Consider the following 17,041-nt stretch of genomic DNA (forward strand, 5'->3'; position numbering starts at 1 on the left):
GGGGCGCGTCCTTCTCGCTCTGCCTTCCTCTTTCCCTCCCACGAGCACGAGTCTGGCGGCGGTTGTGGCGCCATGAGGCGCCGTGCTGGCCTAGCTGGCGACGCGCAGGTAGCGCGGCCGCCCGGGGGCGAAGGGCTGCCCCTGCCCGCCCGGCCGCGGGGGGAGTGGGCTGGCTCCCCGCGGGAGAAGCGGCCCTGCCCGCGGCGGTGAGCGCTGCCCACTCGTGGGGCCCTGAGGGGCGGTGGCAGGGCCCACGCAGCGGCCTTCCGCGGGGCGGAGGGGGCGGTCGCGCTGGCTGTGCGGGGCCCGCAGGAGCTCGGCCCCCGCGGTGGCTGCGCGGGTGGGCCCCCGTCCGCAGCCCTGGCTCGTCATACACCTGTGGGCGAGGCTGATGGACCCTCCCCTGGGTGAGGGGGAGCGTCGGTCTGACGCGGCCCTGGGCTGGCGGAGGGCGGGGGAAGGGCTGGTTGCGGGTCTGTGCTGAGTGTGCATCGCTGCCTGGGACCTCTGCCCTGCTCAGCCCCCTGCCAGGCGGGGGAGGGGGGTCGGGTCGGGCAGGTCGTGAGCGAAGGCACATAACTGAGGAGTAACCTCACCGTTGTGCAAGAGGTGTGAGGACTGAAGGCAAATTTCCTGCAACCAGGCACCTGCCATTACTGTTAAGGGGCTGGACAGAAAACTGCTGATCTCCATTGTCTGTATTTGTTTTTAACATACTATGATAGCGGGGGAAGATGTTGAGTAGCTGCTTAAGCAGAGAAAATAAAACTCTTCAGTTGGACTGTAGTATAGCAAAGATCTGTGTTTACAGTGGGAACCATGAATGAGGATTTTCTCTTTATTGTATATTTCATATCTCAGTCCCACTCCTTCAGTAGTGTATTTTATTTGATTTTAGCTTCTGCTAGTGAACAGAGCTGTTTTTATTCCTGTACCAAATTGTGCTCCATAGTTTTGAGCAACGCTGAATTATGTTGCTGTCCTTGCTGTTTGCTGACATGCAGATGGTACTCTTCTGTAGAGTCCTGTTGCCATGTGTTTATTCCGTACTTTTTTGAGACCTGAATGAGTTGGGGTTTTTTTTTGAATCGTAATGTGGTGGTGCTTGGCCATGCTAACTTTGCCATAAGCACTTCCTAAATGCAGCTTAGACCATACAGTTAAATTAAACACAAAATCTGTCTTCTATACCTTTATTGTGGCTCTGATGCCTCTGAACCAGGAAAGCTGGAACTGGCCTGTTCTGTCCCTACAACTGTCTGGGTTTGAAATAGAGCTAGGAATGAAAGAACAGGAAGCAAAACTGAAAGAAAATGTTTAACCTGAGGAAGTAGTGGAGCAGAAAGAGAGAACTGTAGGATATGGTTGGAAAGGATAGAAATGGCAGGGTAGCATTGTAGTTTCTTGTGATGTTCTGTAGTACCCTCTTCCCTCTGGAGTAAGATGTGATACATAAAGGATCTTTTCTTCTTCTGCACTGTTCTCAATACAGTGCAAAACAGTACTAAGATATGTTATAATTTTGCTTTGGGGAAGCATATTAGATGATTAATGTTTTAGGCAAAGGGCGCTAAATCTTTTTATATGTCTGTGTGCATATGGTAGCCTTTTTAAGATACAGCAGTGTGCCCATGCACATACACCAGAAACTGGAGTTTAGGAATTTTTTGGTACAGAAATTTCTCTTATAATTTGAAAATTAATGCACATGTTCTTGGACTGTGGAATTAAAGTTATTTTATAGCAGTAGCTTGACAGAAGAGGAAACTAGTAAACGTTTTTTGTCTTAACTAGGGATTAAATTACTTTTGTGTGGGATTGGGTTGCAAATAGTTGCAAAGATTTTTTTTTTTTGCTTTTCATAAAAGATGAATTCTTTTGAAAAAATACGATTTCCTCTAGAAGCTGTTGTAATTCAGCAGCATGACTGAGGATCTTGCAAATATTTGAGTTAATTAAAAACCTGAGTTATTGTATCCTTTACAACAGTCTTGAAACAATAGCATGGCATACGCATAGCTGCTCGTGTTTTAAAATGCGAATGTTAACTTTTACAGCATTCTGAGGTACACTGCACGCATTTTAGGTGAAGAAACAGATGCAGAGAGGTAATACAATTTGCTTTAGGCCAGAGTGGCAAAAATTAGATTACAGTCAAAGAGTCCATCTCAGAGACTTTTGGGTTTAGTTCTTACTGGATAGTTCTCTTTTAAAAGGTTGTGAATTTCTGAAATGATGTAATACAGAGGAATATTTTTGTCTGAGAGAAGGGATTCAAGCAGAAAAGCACTGCAAGGCTGTTAGAGTGTCTTTGGTTGGTTGTTGGTTGGTTGGTTGGTTTGTTTGTTGTTGTTTTTTCTTTATTTCAGAAGGCTGAGACCAATGAGGAGTTTGTTAAAGTTAGAAGGAGGGATTTGGAAAGGCTGACAACCGAGGTTATGCAATTGCGGGATTTCTTACCCAAAATAGTAAATGGGGATATACTGAGCACATTCCAGAAACTGGATGCTATTGAGTCAAGTGAGTAGTACCATGTTACAAGCTCTTAAAGATTCTGCCAAAACTTAGAACAAACTGTCATGCCCCTGTGAATAGTTATAGAGTTTGTGGAGGTATTCCAGGTTAAACTATGATGTTCAATGACTGTTTCAATAAATTAATCTGTTTCTAATGAAGAAAATTACAAATTGCATTAGAAATAGTGAGTGTTGTCACATTAATCTTTACAAATATTTTACTGTGGATAAAAGCATACTTAGTTCAGGCATTAAGGGAAGCTGTATCAGGAAAAAAGTGATTTGTCTGAGAAATGGTGAAAGCATACTCTTTTTCAAAATGTCACTTCAGATGCACAGTGAAAAACCCGTGGTAAATAGCTGTGGATTAAAAAGTTAAATTTAAAGGAAGAGATAACATTGTCGTATTTAGCCTGTCTTGTTTTTTAGCTTATATGCTTTTATTGCCATAAATATTCATAATAAAAAGAAAGTTGAAGACTCTCTGTTATGAAAGTCTTTTTACTGGTGACCCCAAAGTCCAGTTTTTCAGTGTTATGATTTTCCATGCATTATTTTTTCAACAGTTGCACCACTCCCAGCATGCCATCAGGACCAAATCTGAGTCAGCCTGTAGTTTACATGCTGCAGTACAGTTCACCTGCTCTCCTAGGAACTGGTTTTGTCTGAAAAGACATGGGACAAGCACTGAGACAGATTATAGAGAGTGTATCTTTTCTATAATATCAAGTAATTAATTGAAAATTAATTTGCAATAGCTGGCTAAGAAAAAGTAAGATGGAGCCTCCAGGCCTGTCTCTGATAGCAAGTAATATATTGGGGCAGAGCTTCCAGCTGCCTCAATGATCCACTCTTTCCAAAGATTCTTCTCTGCCATCAAATCCTAACAGAGATGAGAAGACTGTACCACCTCTGCTGCTGCAAGTTGAGACATCATCTGTGCCACAAGAAGTGACATAGGATTGGGAAATGTTCTCTTTATGCTATTGCAAGGCATCAAGGACTGTTTCCAGTTGCATTAACTGTTCAAGTTCCTCAGCTAGTCAGATCCTTGTTTTACCTATTTTTATCGGTGCTCAGTCTCAAGATTTTTTCTCACTGATCCTTCTTAAGCTTCTTGCCCCGGGCATCAAGGAGACACTGTCAGGAGCTTCCAGCAGCAGGTTTGTGCATCAACATGGGGATTTTAGGACTTCCCCTCAAATAGTCTTCTGACTGTCGAGCGTTCTCTGGGTCCTTTGGAGGAGTACCTGAAGCTGAGTCAGCCTTTGAACTCTCTTGAGTATATTGCCTGCAGTGGAGATTCCTCTTGCAGTTAATGAGGTTGTTTTAATATTTATTCAGGCTCTTGCCGTTGTTTGCCCCTACAGCTGGACAAGTCAAGTGGTGATTTTTTTGCTGCTCCTCTCTGCTCCTACCTCTGCAGCATGCAATGAGGCTTTGGAGCATACAGGTCACAAAAGATTGGACATCACAGGGATACAAGCACTCTTCAGTCTCAGAATGGTGAGGTCTCTGGTGCTGTGTACTAAATACAGTCTCTAGGGGTTGACATCTGAAGCTTCTAGGGGTCCTGGCAGCTATTGGAGATGGTTTTTCTCACTTCGTTCTTACAGAAGCCTAACAGGTGATTTGTACCTCTCTCTAGGCTTTCATCAGCTATTGCAGTTTTCTAAGTATTTTTAAACATGAAATGGTTAGCAGGTTCTCATGTCCCTCAGGAAGTGCAGATTATAGCAAGAGACTTTCAACACCTCTGGTCCATTCAGTTGTGAGACTGGTGGAGTCTTGAATAGCTTTGAGAAACCGTGAGATCTTTGCATGTTTCACTTGTATATCTAGGTCAATAGGAGACCGTTTCCTATGGGAACATCCCATAGGTGGTATGTGAAATCTGAGCTGGCAGTGGTCAGTGCAACCAACACCTACTTTTTGGGCTGATGTCAGGATCTTCACTAAGGCTTTTGCCAGGGTAATTTTTAATTTCAAAAAGAAAGGTCTGTTTTGTGCTTAGAACCCTCTTCAGGAAGAGCGTTTGGCTCCAGGAATCTTAGAAAACTAGCTCTATCAAATTTTTGTATTATGTGTATGCCTAGTGGAACTTGGTCCACTGGGGAAATACTAAAAATTGCTTTTAACATGGATCTAGCATTTGGATCAGTAGAATTGGAATTCCCTCACTTGTCATTCGTTGTAATTGTACTCAATTCTCCACCTCTCAGAGCTTTGAGATTAGATGTCTGGTCCAGAAGATCTCCTGGTGTCACCTATAGCATGAACGAGAATTAGTCCACCTCACACCTTCTTTTCGTTGTGCCCAATGCCTTGTTCTGATTTTGAGTCTGCTGTGTAGCTCGGGAGGAAACACCACTTCTTTTCAGAGCCTGATTTACTGCTGCAGTGGTGAAGTTGTGTATTTCCTGTTTGTATAAGGATGCCATTTCATATTTTTTTGCTCATCCAAGTTGATAATGAAAGCTGCTCTTCACTTTGTGGAGGTAGACAGTCTGAGCCTGAAGATTTTAGTGTGAAGAGGGAAGGAAGTTTCTTACCAGGGGCTGGGACTTGCAGCCAGTGGGAGAGCCTGTCAGGCTTCCCTGTGCGGGCTCAGGATGGTGCTGTGCGGAGTGAGCAGGACAGCTGCAGTCTTTGGTTTCAGCAAAATGTCTGCTGCTCATTCTGCTGCTGTGTGTCAAGAGGATGTCAAATGCTGCGACTGGTGCATGCAACCTTGAATTCTCTTCAAAGCAAAGTTGTGCGCAGCTGGGAGAGCTGACTGGGTATAGTAGGGGGAGTTTCCATGAATAAGGCGCAGCTAGAAGTAGGTCTCTTCTGAGCAACTTCCAATATTACCCCTTTTTTTTGTTTTTGCCTTGACATAAAACATCATGATACCTCAGAGGAGATTGATACATCCTTCTTTTTTCTGGAGGACTTAAAATGTACAGGTAGCATTGTATTAACATTAAGTAGTTAATGATTCCCCTTCTCCTGGCTCATTTGGTTCCAGGACCTTTGAAGTCTGCCAGTGAAGGATGTGGCATCTTTGTGTGTCTGGTGGCTGCGCTGATGCTGTATTCCGGGTGGATCCATCCTCTCAAAGCCTGGAAGTGATTCTTGTCATTTAGAGAGCTTGTTTCCTTGCAGTGAAAGAGATTTTCACTGGATGTACTTACCTGGCAAGGGTAAACAGGGTCTTGGTGTGTTACTGATGAGCAGAGCATGCCCTACTCATGATTAAGACATCTTCCTGTCAAGTACTAAGACTCACACCCACATAGTAATAGGTGCATGGGATGGAATTTTCTTTACTTGACAGAAGGAAAGAAATTTTCTTGCCACGGACCAGAGGTATTCCTCAAACACAATGAATCCATTCCCTGCTTCATTCTTTTCCTTTGGATTGCAGGCTGAAAAGAACGGAATGCTTGGGGAGCGTGCCCTGGCACACATGTTTCCGAGGAGCAGACCTTTGCCTTGCCTGTTTGGTTTCTGTTAAAAAGTCTTAGTGTTGCTAGCCTGGGATCACGCAAGGGCTGAGTGTTCCACCTCTGTAAAAAAGCTGCTTGTGGCTAGATTATTTTCTTTTATACCTGCTACTCAAAGCAACGTGTATATATTTGAGATGATAACATTTTGTCAGTTAGGAACAAAAAAGAAAGGAACTTATTTCCAAGTAATGTAGAATTACTAAATAAAATGCCAGAATACAAACTGTTTGGATAATAAGGACTTTTTAAAAAAATGATATTATCTTTTTATGATTGATTTTGATACGCTTTTTGGTACATATATTAAAAAATATTGACCATATGTAAAGGGAAATATTTGAAGTATGTTAAGCCATAGACTGTACTCTCATGATCAAAGGTATGGTGCTCAAAGTGGGGTGTACCTTGGTTTTTAAGCTAACCAAAATTACAGTAGATGCTGTTTGGTTGTTACTTTTTTAGAATTATTTAAATGTGTTTCATTTTTTCAGTATAAATACTAAGCATCCAGAACTGTGGTTTTTGAAGTAAAATACAATACACAACAATTGTTAAAAATATCCTTCAAAGTTAATTTTTTTAAATGGACATCATGATCGTGAAATGTAATACTTTTAACTTGATTTCCATTCACGAAAATAAAGTGTCTAAATTGGAATATATTTCTGATAACATCAGAGATCAGTTTTTAAGGGAATCATAAAATTTGCTTGTTGCTGACATGTTTAAATAGTTTATAATGTCTTGTAATTCTGTATAAACATTAAAATGTTTGAGGTAGTTGCATTTTGTTCTTACTATTCATATAATTTGTACATTGTATATTGAAACACTCACTTTGCACTGATCTTGGTACTCTTTCTTAGATTTTTCACTATACTCACTGAATTTCAAAGATACAGATGTGAAAGCTGTCATGAAAATAAACAGTAGAAAATTGAGTAAATTTTTCTAAATCCCTAAGGAGCTGGAGCTCAGTTCCAGAATGGTATCTTATCAGCACCCAGTATTTTAACAGCTACATGTGATAATTTCAGTCTTTCCCTGTTTTAAATCAGAAACATCATGTTTCATGTTTGTTTAGTTTCTTCTGAGAACTGTTAAACTGTGGCAAATTGCGATAGACCAGTTTAGCCACGAGGAGGAGATGTAACACAAGCAAATAGTTAAAGCACCTAATTAAAGCTGCACTTAATGGATTCTTTTTTTCTTCAGTGCAAGCCCGTTTGTCATAACTTATTACTTCATTTATCTGATTTATCCTATCACAGACATGGAGAAAAAGGAGGAGGAAATAGAGCAGCTGAAAATGGATTGTGAACACTTCAGAGCCCGTCTGGAAGCAGCCCAGGCAGATTGCATGAGAGAGAAGAAGGTAGATTTGCTGTCAGAATATTGTATCTGTATCCTTGAGTTTCAATAGTGAAAGCAGTAATGATCGGTTTTTCACGTTCGTGTCACAAAATACATGCCGTGCCTGAAAAACAGTCTGGGATTTCTATTCAATAGTCAGGTGATGACTATATTACCTGTAAGTTCATAAGTGATGGGTTTTTTTCCACTTGATATTTCTAGAGCAAATGGGTCAATATTATAACTAGACAAAACATAATATGGTGCAGGACCAAGAAGTATTCCATGTGTGTGAATAGAGGTACCAACTGACAGTCAGTCTCCCGCTTAAGTACATAACCCTTGCAAAACTGCATAGATGTCTCTTAACGTCTATACTGTGTGAGGTGTGGTTGTATGGGGTTACATTACCAGTTTCTTGGCGAGGTTCATTTTGGTGTACGTAAGGTTAAAAATCAACCATTTTGTTTATATTAACACGTTGAAGTAAAACATTAGGTATTTGGGAAGATTGTGGTGTAGCTGGCATCAAAAGGTCCTTGGCAGAATCAGATCTTTTGAATTTAATGCAACTATAACGTATTTTCAAAGAGGACAATAGAAGATAAAGTAAATGCAATGTACAAAATGAAACCAACCTCTCTTTTGGCTTGCTGCAAGCTGTGTACCTTTGTTTAGTTTTAATAGTCTTTCTCAATGCACCTGTTGATCCAATTGCTGTGTACAGCTGTGAGTCGAAGAACAATTACAGGGCTCCTTTTACTCTGTCAACATTGTATATAGTGATTATGAGAGGGGAGATTCTTAGCAATGAAGGAATAGCAAAGACCGTGACTTCTCAGACTGTGGGTCTTCTGTGAAGCCATTGGGGTTCAAATAGGATCACACAGCCTAGCAGCCTAATTTTTGAGAGGTGTGAGAATCAGTCGTGATTATTTGCTGCAAAAGCTCATTTCCTTGGAGCTGATAGCTTTTGCTGACTACTGAAGAAAGCTAACTTTCTTGGGGTTCTCAAGTTAGCATCTGCCAGCCTTGGTATTGCACAGAGAGAGGTGAATCTACAGAAAAGATTTAATTTTTGAAAAACATTAATGAGGAGTTTGGACATGCAATTTTAGGGCACATCTGCGTGGACAAGTAATTCTGGAATGAAGTTGGGTATGAATGTAAAGTATGGTAGAATAGTTGTCCATCTGGATATTCCATACTTCAAAATAAGTATCTTCTGGGACAGCTATTGCAGTTTGTCAATAGGTACACGGTTAGTTTTGCTGTGCACCCAGGTCTTTAGTTGTATGAGCATCCAGGATAAAATCTCTGTAAGATTTAATGTTGCTGCTTTAGATATTAACAAAGTGGGTCCCACCCTTTATTCTTGTTAATATTACAAAATAAGCGGCAGGTGGTTTAGGTTTGTGATTTCTTTTGGATGGAAGTTTTACTTAAAACATGGGTAGTTTACTAAAAGTGGTTGTTAATCTTGGTGCTCCTGATCAAAGCTGCTCTTCTCATATCTATGTTGTGCAGTATATACTGGTTGTCTGAATGGCTTCTGTTATATGCCACAAAGGTGTATCTGAGTGGATTGTGCTTATGTACATTGTGAAATCCTTTAGCTCTTCGGGATAAAAGATGGTGTATGTATATTTGTGACTTTTGTTCCTGTTAATCACTTTGCATGGTGTTTTTCATTTGGATGCTGTTGTGCTACAGGCACCCTTGCATATAGTTTCTGTATTTTCTACATATTTATCTTCAGAAGGAAAAGGAAACTATTCACTGAAACAAACACAAAATAAATTCATTTTCTGGATGAGCAGTGTCCTTTCTCTTAAGGAATCATAAATCAACAGTTTGCATTCCAAAATTTCTGTGCAGTGCTGTATCGCTGGTTGGGGAATTGCTGTGCTTTCTGAACCTGAGCAAAACTTGAAGTACACATGTTGTTCTTGGCTAATGTTTTCTTTGTCTGTCTTTTCATAGTTATGTACTTAAGCACTGCTGTATTCTTGTGCCTTGACCCTTTCCTGAAGATGGTGGTGTTGCACAGCATGGTGATAGCTTCGTGATGTGAATTTGCAGGAGTGTTGCTTCCAGCTAGGTTATTTGCTTTTGCAGGCTCAGTTTATTTTCCTGGCTCTTGAACGTACTATTTTGTTTTCCTTTTTCATATCTTTGTTCTGATGTTGCTTTTGATCTATTAAAAATTCTGGCACTTCTTGTGCTGGCTTTGCATCCTTGTTGGGGGATCTAGCTTTGGTATTATGAGGTTTTATGTCTTACTATTCAGTATCAGCATCTAAATGCAAATGCAAATAAAATGTATTAAAAGACACATTTTTCTAAGAAAAGGACAGTGCAGAAAAGAAAGAGAGGCAATAAAGGGGTTAGACAAGAAGGCAAGAAGGTGCCCGTGGACATTTTGTAGATGCACATGGTGGCAGAAGAGGTGATAGGTCTAGTAGTGAGTTATGCAAAAGATAAAATTTGGCTGACTTGCTTAAAAATGATCAAAGTATTAAGATATAAGAGGCTTTTCCTGGGACTTCTATGCCTAGGGAATCAGCAGCAAGTGCCAGTCTTTTGCATATATTAAACTATAAGGTGAAAGAGACTCCAAAGAGTAAATATGCACAGAAATCTGCTTGATAAATTGAATTTGAACTTTACAAATCCTAGCCTGTATGTTCCGTTAGAAGCATGATAAAGCAATGTAAATCAGACTGTCAGGTGTGATACAGGAGGCTAGGTAGGTAATTGATGACAGTACAAGCAGCTTTGTACTGGCTGATGTCATGGTACATACGTTTTCAGATGAGTTTACATTTCTATTCTTTCCAAACCCTCAACACAAACATTGATGTGAACCCCCAAAATGGCAAGATACTTATTTTAAAATAATCTTGATGGGAATACATGGTTGAAAGTTTTGTTCCGTTTACTTGCTTTCAAAATTGATATAGAAGAGATTCCTTCTCATTTCCCCATACTTCAACTTGATAGCTAAACACACAGGGGAGGCTGGGCTGGGGAGGGTGCTTTCTGCAGTGAATCTGAAAATCCCATGCCCACAAAATGGGAAAAGCAAGATCCTTCTGTTCTTTTGATATCATATGATCTGTGATTCTCTCTGTCTCTTTCTCTTAATACTTGAGTTAGCATCTTTTTTTCTTGACTGGCCTTTATCTTACCCTGCAGCACTGTCTAATACCACCCCACTCAGAGTTAGCAGGGAGCCCCTGCCCACCCTGAGAGTCCACAGACTGCGGTATCCCTGCTTTGATCTCGTGGTCCACACTAGCTCTAAGCTGAGAAGTGCAGCAGCTTCACTACCCCTGTGGCAGTCGATAGGAAGCCATTGAGACCTAGAATCATACTTAATCTCTGTTCTTCTGGCCAACTTCCCACGTGGCTGGAAAAAAGTACTGTCAAACTGAAATTGGGTCCTGCTCTTGTTGGATTGCTCTGTTCTTTCTTTATGCTTTGTGGCAAGAACCACTGAGCAGCTCGCTCACATGGTGGATGTGCAATAGTGCCTGCACTTTCTTGGTATAAAAGGCCCTCCAAACTTCAAACCTTAGGTGTGTTTTTCCAGGGACTCTGTCTTAATTTTTTACTGTCATGTTGACCAGTAGTGACAAAAAATTGGAAGAGACAATAGTATTTGTGCTAGATAGCTAGCAACTCTGCCATGTTGGCTAAGGCAGAAGTCTGTTTTGAAAAACAGAACAACCCTCCCTTTCTGTGCTTCCAGTATCTTTTGTAAGGTGTCTGGGAAGGTTGACCTCTGATGCTGAAATCCCTTCTCTCTTGAAGAGACGTGTAGCTGTTTGCTTAGGAGGAGTAGACTCTCCTATCAGACTTCTCTAGGTGCCACTCAGTCTCGGTAGGTCACTTGGTCTGACCTTGTGGACAGGCTTCTGGTTACTGTCAGCCTCCATGAAGTACTTACTACTTAGACATAGCTCAGGAGAGAAGGTACGTATCTACAATGGCTCGAGTTTGCCACATCCCCACCCCACTCTCACATATGGCCATGATGTTGTTTCTTGTTCTGTCCCTTAGCCTAGAAACTTGTTTTGGCTAATAAGAAGTGTAACCAAAATTTCTTTATACTATTGCAGGAGAAACTAGACTTCCGCCAGCAGCTGAATGAGGCCAAGCAGCAGCTCCTGCAGCAAGCAGAGTATTGCACAGAAATGGGTGCAGCGGTGTGCACATTGCTGTGGGGTGTATCTAGCAATGAGGAAGCTGTTAAAACCATTCTAGGAGGAGTAAGTATGGCAGGTGAATACTTATTGGTGACAATGCTGTTAGGCCTTTAAAATAAGGACCTTGCTCTGTAACACTTTTTAGTTTAAGGATATATTTCAGAAACTAATTGGACAGCAAAAATGTTTTCTGAATTATATATCCTTTGGGAACCATCCATTCTTGTTTAAAAAGTGTTGGAACTATAAAGTGTTAGGAAGCAGGCTGGGAATAAATGCAGTAATTAATTCTTATGTTACCAAGCAAGGTAACATAAGGTATCTTTTTTCCACCAAACACAGTTAAACTGGACGCGAGGCTACAGCTAGGACAATGTAAATATCTTTGCAAGCTAACAGAAGAAACAAGTAATTCTTGGGCACGTGCAGCTGTTGCCATGCCTGGGTATTAGAAAGCTGTACAGTGATACCTTTTGTTGATAACTTCTGATGATTCAATATGCAAGCAGTAGCAGTTACGAAGGGAAAAAAAGTCTGCAAAAACACTGTACAAGGCAGTTAAAAAGGCAAGTGGGTACTATAGAGCCCCCATGTAGCAACAAAAACTTATAAAAATATGTTCTGTATTTTCAGAACAGTTTATAACTGTAAGAGTCAACAATATTTAGTGACTTGTGAAAGAGTATTGAAATGGTATATTTCCCACAAACAAAACACTAGCAGTGATGAAATGACAGTATTTCTAAAAGATGAGACTAAAATTAGTAGAAGCCTTGTTGAAAGTAGTCATAAGTGTCAAAATTAAGTAGAATTAGGTAAAACAAAAACTTTTATCTGATGATATGCATAAGGGTAAAAAGTCCAACTGTGAAGATGCAATACTATTGTTTCTAGGTTTGTTTGGAATGCAAAATACTTCTACTATAGTCATTCCCAGCAATCATTAGAGCCAGTTGAACTGCTCTACTTCTGGTGAAGGTCATAGCAACATTTTTGGGCATTTTTTTCCTGTGATGGTGCACATAACACAATAAGAAATGTGCCTGGGTTTGCAACAAGACTACTAGGGAAAACATAAGCGGATTGTTTGTCATTGCATCAACCACAGATCACAACTGGGAATGAGTCAAGTTATTGAAAGTTGATGGAGAACTGTCATACAAAGTTTTTGGGTTATTTTTGGACAAGTTGTACAGCTTGTAGTAACTTCCCCTCTCCCCTGAGAGGGTGCTATGAACTACAGAAATGTATGAGAACATTAAGGGTGCTTTGAAACTGTTGCTCATATTTAAGTACGTGGGGTGGGTGGCATCAATTCAAAATCGTTTCATGGCTCAGGGAGCAATGCTCAAGTTTTTTTTTCAGTCTTTGCACAGATACAGAAGTAGGTCTTTCATAGAGTTCTAGAATTCAGATTGGCTGAAATGATGTTTGGGGCCAGTATACTATTTTTGTCCATACGGGTTGGGAAAGTCAAAACTTGAGCAGCAAATTTGAAACGTAACACAAGTAGCTTTCAAGGCAGTGGGGGAGCGATGCCTACTGTTTCTGCCCATGTGTAATGTTTCTAGAGAAAACTTGAAGACGCATCCAGAGAAGCAGCATGAGAGAGAGTTTTCAAGGATGCCTACCTGCATGTGCCAAAAAAGAAGTGAATTAATTCCCATGAGATTGTTTTAGATGTCTTTAAAAAAAAACTTCAACCAGATACCCACGTGTCAGGGCTCTCACATGGAAAATCAAACTGAAACTTTGATTTTGGAACAACATCAAGGCTTGCTTCAGCTTGAGAAATTTTGGATCCTACGAGGGGTCTGCTACTTCAGTTATCTGCTACGGTGACAAATGGCTTTACATTTTATGGCAGCAATTTTGCACATTAAGTAATGTATTCATGCAGGACTTGGACAGCGAAGGATTCATTGTACCATCTGAACTCAAGCACCTTAGTGACTACTCTCAGAACTGTCCTTATCTCAGTGTCTGCGGGTGAGACATTCTTCAGTCCCATGAAAATACCGTCAAACTAATAAGAGACTGCGCAGAGTACATAGTGTTTGCTATTTATAAACCTGATTGGTCTCTGCTGCAGCTCCTCAGACCTCACTGCTAGTTAATTAATGGCTATTTGGAAGGGAGGTTCAGGAGAGTGGACACCAGCAGCACCTCAAGAGACTGGCAGACAGATGATTTTACTTGTTTCCTGTGCAACATACCAACTACTTGGTTTGCTTAGTACTCTATTATGCTCCCATGTGAATACATATTTTCATAATCGCTTATACTAGTTTGCTATAGTAGGCTCTCTTCATTTTCTCTCTTGCCCTCTGCTTCTTGAACTATAGTCACTGCTTATGTTAAAATTGCCATCTTTGATGTGTGGTGTCCCTATGACTATAAAAAGTACATCCAGCACATGCAGAAGTGAGCTTTTTCCCATTCTCTTTCCCCATGATCCCTTTATTCCTGTTATTCTGGGACCACAGTATCATTCACGAAGATACTGAGTATTGTCTGACCCAGCTTCCTATGCCCTGTTGCTGGAGTCTCCCCACAGGGGTGGTACATCCTTGACGTGGTGAATGTGCAGCAGTGGAGGAATAAATAAATGTTACCAGTAGATTTGTAAGAATTGTGAAAGCAGTAGTTTTGACAAAATATTAAAATTTTCAGTCACTTTGCAAAATGAATAGAAGTTCTGGCATTTCTTGGGCTGTCCCATTGGGTCGCTGCTAGGAATGACTAAAGGTTTCAGCTGCTTCATGAAACAACTGGCAAAATTATTGAAGTCACTGGGAAACCTGGCATTATGGGCTCTCTGCTGTGCTATTCTTGTTATGAAAACCAGCATCCTCTGTGTGAAATAGTGTTTCAGCAATGTTTTACAGGTCAGAATTATTGATAAATAGAAACTGTTCCCTCTGTCCTTCTTTGTGGAATCTGTCTGTACCTCTGACTAGGCTCTTTGACCTGCCCTGGACTTTGTACCAGGTGGCTGCTTCCTCAACCGGGATACCCCAAAATGGAGCAGTAGTCTGGCTGAGAGGAGAAGACTGCGTAACATAAATACGGGCTGTATTCCTGTTTGTACGCGCTGACATGATGATCGTCTTTCTCGTGCGACGTTGCTGACAAGTTCAGCCTGCAACCCAGGAGAGACCCCCATTTCCTTTTCTAAAGAACTGCTACCTAGCCTGTTGTTCTCCATTCTATATTGTGTAATTAACAACTCCTGTTACAATCCAATAGAATTCTGCTTTTTTTTTTCCTGGGTATTTCCTTGGTTTTCTTAGGAAATTCATATGAAGTCACTACATCCGGCTGCTCTCCAGGCTTCAGCTGGTTAGGGTTTGGACAAAAGCTGCTGTAGCAGCCCAGGCAAATGTGAAGCACCTGCTGCAGCTATTGCAAAGCAAAGAGATCATATCCTCACTTTTCAAAATAAGCTTTAATTCTGCTGTTTGATATATGTTATTGTGGATTGAGGAGGTAAATACACATGGTTTAGTTTTATAAATAAATGTAGCAGTGAGTAGTTTCCCATTTTCTTCTGACAAAATTCTTTCAAATGTTAGGGGATCAAACATGTCACTTTGTGCATACCTGCTATTTTCTGGTTTGGTTTTTTTTTTGAGTAACTGGATGTTTTAGTAATTTTGAAGGTTGTTCAGTTTTACTGCAGCATCTAAGAATTATAGTTGCTGTAGTCTGTATAACTTTTTTTTCTGTTCCGTACTTGCAGAGTAAAGCAGTGAAGTTTTTCACAATCACTGCACAGACCATGGAGAGCTTTGTGAAGTCATTAAGCGAAGACATAAAACAGCAAGATTTGGATACTGATGAAAATCAGTTTGTATTAGCTTTAGCTGGGATTGTAACAAGTAAGTTAATGTTATCTCTCAGAATAGCATTCCGCGTGTCCTGGGAATTCCTGTGTCGCCTTATGTGTGCTGCAGTAAATACTGCTTTTCAAAGTCAAGTATTTAGTCAATGTTGATATCTTGGGTGACTTCCTAGTCTTTTGAAGTTCTAGCGGATTTTGTCATTGACACTTCTGTTGAGGCATTGTACTGTCTGTGACACTGTTAAGGATTAGACAGGTAACAGCCATTGAGTTTGAAATTCCCGTACGTGTCCGTTCAATCTGGAGTAAAACAAGGACCATTCTAGCAGTCTTGTATGGTCACCTTAGTTTGTAAATGTCAAGCAATTTACTTTCTGAACCACCAGTAATGCTAACATCTTCAAGATGTATGAACTGCAGATGACCTGAGTAGATCAGCCCCATCTTAAGGTATGTGCTCAGCATTTTGAAACTGTTTTAAGAATTTTGTTGCTGCCAGATGGACCCCACCTTCACTGTCCTGAGACCACAGTGCTAAGGCAAGTAAGAGGTAATAAACCTGACTTCCATACTAAATGTTTCTTTTTAGGGTCAGAAAATAAGTAGAAATCCACATATCTATGTTAATCAGGCTGCCCTTGGCTTGGAAGGCTGTGAGAAATGGGGTTGATACATCATCTGCATTTTTGTGAAACTGCAACTGTCAAATGACACTAATGAGATGATGCAAGATAGATGAAACAGTGGGTATTTATACAAATAAGTGAATCTTTCATTAACAGCTTTTCTGAACATGTGGTTTTTGGGTGTTGTGCTGCTATTGAAGATTGTAATAAAACCCCGTATGTGATGCATTGTGCTACTGTACCAAGGCGGAATCCAGTTCTCTCCAATTGCTTCACTGAAAAAAAAGCATAGCAGAAGTAAAGCTTGAACAAAGAAAATATTTAAAGGCTGGTGTGGGGTTGAGGGGGTGTTGAGGTTCTGCCTGAGGAGGAATCAGGATGGTGGAACAAAATCTTACTTCACTGAAGCCAATATAAATTTTGCCAATGAATTTGATATTACCAAGATTTGTTTCTTTGACCCTGTAATTTGGGAAAGGAGGCTGCTGAAACTCAAATGTGGTAAAGGATACAGTCAGATGAACAATGTAGAAGATAGCAGTTTAAATATTCTAGTTAGGCTGTAAGGTAGTATTACACTAGGAAGTGGTATTAAAAGAACACTGAGGAGGTGGTCATGAAGTGCCAAGTATTCAGAAGTTAGAAAACACCAGAACAGAAGTTCTCAGTGCAGTCTTAACATGGCCCAGTGTGCACAAACTTTGTGATAGCAGCCTTTAATTATATGCTGTGTCCATAGTTAGCTCTGCTTATTCTGAGTTTAAAAAAGACGCCATGATGTACATGCATAGGAGAGAGAACCTGAGGCTGCATGGAACTGGAGGAACTGTATCATCCACAAACTTGCCCTGAATGGGAGGCCAGGGGACCAGGTTCTGTCACTAGTTACATACACCACACTGCATGTGTTGGAGGAGGCTTGGCCAGTTGTTCAGTACAAGCCTGGATTGCTGGAAGATACGTCTTACACATAAGGATGCCCGAAGTATGGGACAAGCAT

At 40.8% G+C, this 17,041-nt stretch overlaps 1 protein-coding gene across 2 annotated transcripts in view; it reads left to right on the forward strand.

Annotated features, from left to right (window-relative positions):
• Window positions 1–18: 18 nt before the first annotated feature.
• The window catches only part of HSF2BP (heat shock transcription factor 2 binding protein), a 33,690-nt gene continuing 16,667 nt past the window's right edge, over window positions 19–17,041 (forward strand). The window contains exons 1-5 of one of the 2 annotated variants that reach the window (XM_075098823.1): window positions 19–108; window positions 2,370–2,520; window positions 7,279–7,382; window positions 11,485–11,634; window positions 15,314–15,452. In XM_075098823.1, coding sequence (XP_074954924.1) covers window positions 73–108; window positions 2,370–2,520; window positions 7,279–7,382; window positions 11,485–11,634; window positions 15,314–15,452 — 580 coding nt within the window. In that variant the 5' untranslated portion in view covers window positions 19–72. The remainder of the gene's footprint in view (window positions 109–2,369; window positions 2,521–7,278; window positions 7,383–11,484; window positions 11,635–15,313; window positions 15,453–17,041) is intronic. The other variant, XM_075098831.1, reaches the window with a different exon arrangement.

The sequence above is a fragment of the Phalacrocorax aristotelis genome, chromosome 1 (assembly GCF_949628215.1).
Source record: "Phalacrocorax aristotelis chromosome 1, bGulAri2.1, whole genome shotgun sequence".
Classification (NCBI taxonomy): Eukaryota; Metazoa; Chordata; class Aves; order Suliformes; family Phalacrocoracidae; genus Phalacrocorax; species Phalacrocorax aristotelis.